At 31.3% G+C, this 6,723-nt stretch overlaps 1 protein-coding gene across 1 annotated transcript; it reads left to right on the top strand.

Annotated features, from left to right (window-relative positions):
* The first annotated feature begins 263 nt into the window (after positions 1–263).
* LOC107924458 (UDP-glucose 6-dehydrogenase 2) lies at positions 264–2,923 on the top strand. Its single transcript, XM_016854920.2, has 2 exons — positions 264–491; positions 1,213–2,923. The coding sequence occupies exon 2, from the start codon at positions 1,234–1,236 to the stop codon at positions 2,674–2,676; it is 1,443 nt and encodes a 480-aa protein (XP_016710409.1). The 5' UTR covers positions 264–491; positions 1,213–1,233; the 3' UTR covers positions 2,677–2,923.
* The last annotated feature ends 3,800 nt before the right edge of the window (positions 2,924–6,723 follow it).

Genomic DNA, 6,723 nt, shown 5'->3' on the forward strand with positions numbered 1-6,723 from the left:
TGTGTCATGTCTTAAATCATTTAATATTTGTATAATTATATTGTATCAAAAAAATATTTTGTATAATTATTATATTTATTTAACTATAAATTTAAATTCAGTTATAATTTTTAAGATCTAAATTTACTTATTCAATAATTACATAATTCAATATCACATTAAAAACCCTAAGCATTTTGAGCCAAATTCTAAAAACTCTAAGCATTTTGAGCCAAATTCTAGTATGTATAGTATTCTTAACCAATGGCCAATTTTGTAATTTCATTCCCGTTGACAAGAATTTCAGTCGGTAATCGCTTCACATGTTCACCCATTATTCCTTATTTCCAAAAACCGGAATTCTCAAAAAAAAAAATGTAAAGGATAAAATTGGAAGAGAATTAGTATAAAACAACAACCCGCTCTTCTGAATTTTATATCGTTAAAGCGAAGCTGCCCTCTTCTTCTGTTGCTCTGAACTTATTGTCTCTATTTGAGGAGCAAGTTTTGAGGTAAATTAATACAAATTATTCCATTTTCAATCCATTTTCTTAAGAGTTTTCTCTTTAGTTATTTGGGTTTCCTTCATGTCGTGATTAGCGTTTTTGTTGCTTCTTTTTTTTCAGCTTGAAAATATGAGCTTTAGACAGTTGTTTGTTCTTGATCTGCCTGTCCATTTGACAATATTCAAATTGTCTTTACTTTTTTTCGCGTTGATTTTTCGTGTATTAAAATGGGTAGTTTTTGTTTCTGTATGAAAATGTTATTTTGATGGTCAACTAGACACTTGAAAATTTGAATTTCTTCGAGTGGTAGCTCCTTGATCTGAGTCTCTATTCGAAAGGATTAAAATATTCTTCCTTTTTACGAGTTCTTTTTTCATGAATTAAAACGATTAGTCCATTTTTTTGAAATGAGTTCCTTTTGATTTTTTAATAAAGCAGATCTGTTTGCCAAGTTGTCTCTTTTCGTTTTCCAGTAAAGTGTGTTAATATTTTGGTTATGAAACATGAACTAGAACTTTGAATCAAGTTAATTTCCAATGGATCTGATTTGAATTGTTTAGATTTCATCAGCTTTTGAATTCTGGATCTATCATTTTATTATCTTTTAGTTCATATGTAAGTAACTATGTAATTAGAATAGTTGTCGGTGCTTGGATGCCTTGGATTTGAGGATGTTTTTCTCTATTTTTTCTTTCTGTCTGATATTTGAATAATCCTCTTTGTTTAGGTTGTGGTCTAAAAAGCGAAAATGGTGAAGATCTGTTGCATTGGAGCTGGTTATGTTGGTGGGCCTACAATGGCTGTGATTGCACTTAAATGCCCATCTATTGAAGTGGCTGTTGTGGATATCTCTGTGCCTCGTATTAATGCATGGAATAGTGACCAGCTTCCAATCTATGAGCCTGGTCTTGATGCTGTTGTGAAGCAGTGTCGTGGAAAGAACCTTTTCTTCAGCACTAATGTAGAAAAACATGTGCGTGAGGCTGATATAGTCTTTGTTTCCGTCAACACTCCGACCAAGACTCGAGGGCTTGGAGCTGGCAAGGCTGCAGATCTTACATATTGGGAAAGTGCTGCTCGAATGATTGCTGATGTATCGAAATCTGATAAGATTGTGGTTGAGAAATCAACAGTCCCTGTCAAAACTGCTGAGGCAATCGAAAAGATTCTCACCCACAACAGCAAGGGAATCAAATTCCAAATTCTTTCAAACCCAGAGTTTCTTGCCGAGGGAACTGCTATTCAAGATCTTTTTAACCCTGACCGTGTTCTCATTGGAGGTCGGGAGACCCCAGAAGGCAACAAAGCTGTCCAAGCATTGAAGGATGTTTATGCTCATTGGGTACCGGAAGACCGAATTCTCACCACTAATCTTTGGTCTGCAGAGCTTTCCAAGCTTGCTGCCAATGCTTTCTTGGCTCAGAGGATCTCTTCTGTAAACGCCATGTCTGCACTTTGTGAGGCGACTGGGGCTGATGTTACACAAGTGTCGTATGCTGTTGGTAAGGATACAAGGATTGGACCCAAATTCTTGAATGCCAGCGTTGGTTTCGGCGGATCCTGTTTCCAAAAGGACATTCTGAATCTAGTTTACATCTGTGAGTGCAATGGCCTTCCTGAGGTAGCTGAGTATTGGAAACAAGTCATTAAAATCAATGACTACCAGAAAAACCGTTTCGTTAACCGCGTTGTGTCATCGATGTTTAACACCGTTTCAAACAAGAAGATTGCTATTTTAGGGTTTGCTTTCAAGAAGGATACTGGTGATACTAGGGAGACCCCAGCCATTGATGTATGCAAAGGGCTATTGGGAGATAAAGCTCGGTTGAGCATATTCGATCCACAGGTCACTGTGGACCAGATCCAAAGGGACCTTACCATGAAAAAATTTGACTGGGATCATCCCCTTCACTTGCAGCCCATGAGTCCCACAACTGTGAAGCAAGTCACTTGTGTGTGGGATGCTTATGAAGCTACAAAGGATGCTCATGGAATATGTATTCTAACTGAGTGGGATGAATTCAAGAATCTTGACTTCAAGAGGATATATGACAACATGCAAAAGCCAGCTTTTGTCTTTGATGGCCGGAACATTGTAAACGTGGACCAGCTGAGGGAGATTGGTTTCATAGTGTACTCAATTGGCAAGCCACTTGATGCATGGCTCAAGGACATGCCTGCAGTGGCATAAATGATGCATGCAGAGGTTATCGATGCGCGTCAATGTCAGTTTGATTCTTTACTACCTATCTTTTTGACAAGTTTTATTGTTTCCTTGCTTTCCCTTCCCCATGGTAGCCAAGCATTTGAAGGCAGTAAACGGCTCTTCGTTGTGCCACACATTGTATTCAATAATATTTACCATCTACTCTGTTGTTTGTTAGAAAACTTGATATTATTTTTGGATTTCATCTAATTTCATATTCAATTTGTCTCTTTATTGAAATAATTTTACTTCTTGCTGCTGGATTTTGCTTTAACACAAATGAGTCGGACAAAATAGCTTCACTAAAAATCTTGTGTTTCATGGTGGAAAAAGTATATTTAAAAACCTTGCTTGTCTGAAAGTGCCAATTAAAAATTAGTTAATCTTAAAATTTAAGATATTAAAAATATTTTACTGTTTTTACCTTTAACCTTTTAACGGCTACTAACGATTCAACAATTAAATTGTTATTAATCAATAACACTCGTGACTAAAACGTAAACTTAAATATTAAATAAAGATATAAAAATATTTTTTTATTGTTGTTTACTTTTACTTTTATCTATTATTAGTTGCACATGATTTAAAAGAAGAAATTGAATCTAACAACTAATCTCCATGTGGCATAACACTAGAACGTGAGTAAAAGCGATTACAAAAAAATATTTATTAAAGTCCCTTTTGATTAAAGAAAGACATTTTTTTTTCAGAAAATAAATCTCCCCATCAACTATATTCGTGCCAATTTGGGTACTTTAGATATGACTTTTATGATTTGATTGGACTACAGAATTGGACGGCTTGGATCCATTTTGGGTCCGTCGATTTGGATAAATTAATTTCTGGGTTATTTTTGTTTTGAATTATTATGATTTTCGATAATTTTAAGTTGGAGTCCTTTTAAAAAAATATATGCTCTAATTTTTTGGATTATGGAATTTTTATGTTTAATTATTCAAGTTTAATTTAATACATAGATTATTTTGAATTATATCATTTTTAATTCAAATTGTTTGTAAATTTTACTCATTTTTTCGGTTTTATTTTAACATCCACAATATTTTCATTTCTTAATTTTAAAATAAATTTAATTTATACTTGAATAAATTATTTAATTTATTTAAATTTATTATTAAATTAATGATAAATAGAAACAATTTTTGAAATAAGTACAATAAATTTAAACTATAAAAAGTATTTTTTTTTCAAATGGATGAAAATAGTTATTATTTATTTTAGACATGAACTTTGATTCAATGTGTGATTTGATATATAAACTTTTATTTTGTGTAATTATATACATGAAACTTTGAGGTAGTTCAAATTAGAGGTGATCATGGACCGGGTTGGGTTCGGGATGGGCCCAACCAAAATTTTAGGCCCATTTGCTAGGCCCGGGCCCGACCTAGCCCAAAAAATGGGCCTAAACTTTTGCCCAAGCTCGATCCGGATAAAAATGTTAAAACTCAGGCTCAATCCAACCCAGCCCGTATTATTTTTTATATAAATTTTTTTAAAAATATAATACATCAAAAATACTAAAATATTAAAATAAATATTTTCCCTACAAATTGATTTTTAAAAAATATGTATACTTAAATAACATTAAGATAGGTGAAATGATAGCAAAATAGTTACAAAAAAAAGAGAGTAAAAAATAGCAAAAAAAGTGCAATTTCTTTTTACATATTCGGGCTGGGCCGGTGAAAAAAAAGCTTTACCCGAGGCTTGGCCCGTTTTCTAAATGGGCCTATTTTTTGTCTAAGCCCATTTTTTGGGCCTATATTTTTATCCAAATCCTTCCACTTTTCATGCGGGCCTTTAAGTCAAGCTAGGCGGCTCGACCCATGAGCAAATCTAGTTCAAATGCATATATGAAACTTAATTTTGATTCAACTACCACTAAACGTAACACCCTTCACTTGTCTCTGTCACCGGATTAGTGTTACGGGATGCTACAAGACATAACAGAACAAAATCATACTATATCAATTCAAGTTTTCTCTAAACAATAATCATTTATCAATCATATAATCAAAAACATGTTATTCATACATTATTGGAGTTAAATCGAGTTTACGAAAGCTCTAAAACAATTCAGAACAAAACAAGGACAACAGAGGTCACACGACCTCAGCAATCATATACATTTAAAGAAATAAATACATCAATTAATTTTTATATTGGATAAATATAATTATTTGTGTATTGAATATATAGACATAAAATGATGCTATACTAATAATTTGTGAGAATTGGATAAGTTCAAATTCCATGTATAAAATTGCACACTAAACTAAAATTTATGTATAATTTTGATATTTATCCTTTAATTTTATTTCATTTTAAACTATCATTTCTGTGAATTACATTTTAATCTTTAATATTTTTATTGTTAATTACATTTATTCAATTTAAAATTTTGATTTTTTTTGTTAATAACATTATCTAATTTAAAAATTATGGATAAGCAAAATTCAATTAAATTTTTAGGATTTAAAAAATGTAAAATGTAAAACAAAATAGTTAGAAATCTTGATAGGATTTTTAACTTAATTAAAACCAGAATTTTATTTTTAAAAAATATGTCAAATATAATCAAAATAAAAAGATTTTTAAATTTTAAAATATATCAATTTTTAAAATTTTGTATTGCATTTTAATAATTTCTCTATATTTATTAATTTTATTTGTAAATAAAGAGATAATATTTATTATTTTATTAAGTGTTTATTGTACAATTTCCTATCGAGATCATGCTAAAATTGCATATATTTATGACAATACAAATGACCATGGCAATTTACAAGTTATAAATTAAAACAAATTCATATTTTAAGTTGTAAATATTATTTTTATTTTGGGTAAATATAAAATTAGTATCTGAACTTGTCCACTTCTCTCATATTGGTATCTATAATTTTTTTTGTCCCAGATTAGTACCCGAACTTTTTTTCCGTCCATTAGTTTGGTACCTGAGGCTAATGTCATTTCAGTTTTGCTAACGTGGCAGTGTTGACCAATTACGTGCCACCATGTATCATAATTTGGGAACCCCATTTCACTCGCTTTTTTTTTTATTTTAATTTTTTTTCTTTTAAAGTTATATTTCATTAATTTTTTCATCATTTTCACCATATTCTTCAACATTTTTTTCTTTCGTTTTCTCTTTGCATCATCTTATCTGCCATTTTCTTTTCTTTTGTTTCTTCAACAGTTTTCAACATCTTGCATCTTGCATCTTTTTCTTTTTTGCAACTTTGGTTTTCTCTTGAATTTCCCTCTCTTTCATTCTCGTGTTTTCTTTCCTTTTCTTCGTTTTCCATCTCCTTTACATCTCCACCATGTCTTCTTCTACGAACAGAAATTCAAGTGCGCAGAGAAGTGTTGTGTATTGCCATTGCGGTTTAAAGGCACCTGTTTGCAACGCTAATACTCCAAAGAACAAATGGAGACAATTCTTTTGGTGTTCAAAGTTCAAAGAGGCAAATTAGGGTTTAGGGTTTTAATCTGTCATTGCAATTTGCAAAGAAGTGTTGTATACTGTCATTTATTAATATTCTGTTTGTTTTTTGTTGTATGTGTAAAATGAAGACCGGGGGATGTGATTTTTGGTTGAAGGTGACAGTGAGGGGACGGACTCAACCATAAAAGAAGAAGGATGCAGAATCAATGAAATAATGCTAGAAAATAAGATGTTATTGACAGAGAACATGAGATTAAAACTTGAGAACGATGAGCTCAATATTGACAAAATGCGAAGAATGCAATCGAAGGTAACTTGTTCAGAAGAGAAGATAAAATTGTATAAGGATAAAATGTCCAGGAACAACAAATTAATAGTTGCTTATAAGTTGTTGTTAATTATATCATGAATGATTTTTTTGGTTATCTTGCTACTAGATGGTGAAATATTGTTCATGTATTTCCATTAGTTGTTAAGAATGATTGAATTGAATAGAATGGAAAATATTTTTTTTTGTCCATAAATTGAACCATCCATTACAAACAAAATTGAACAATAAATCAAAA

The sequence above is a fragment of the Gossypium hirsutum genome, chromosome A12 (assembly GCF_007990345.1).
Source record: "Gossypium hirsutum isolate 1008001.06 chromosome A12, Gossypium_hirsutum_v2.1, whole genome shotgun sequence".
Classification (NCBI taxonomy): Eukaryota; Viridiplantae; Streptophyta; class Magnoliopsida; order Malvales; family Malvaceae; genus Gossypium; species Gossypium hirsutum.

Bases quoted from the DNA above. Each gene is read 5' to 3' on its own strand.
- LOC107924458 (XM_016854920.2), top strand. From the start codon at position 1,234: ATGGTGAAGATCTGTTGCATTGGAGCTGGTTATGTTGGTGGGCCTACA.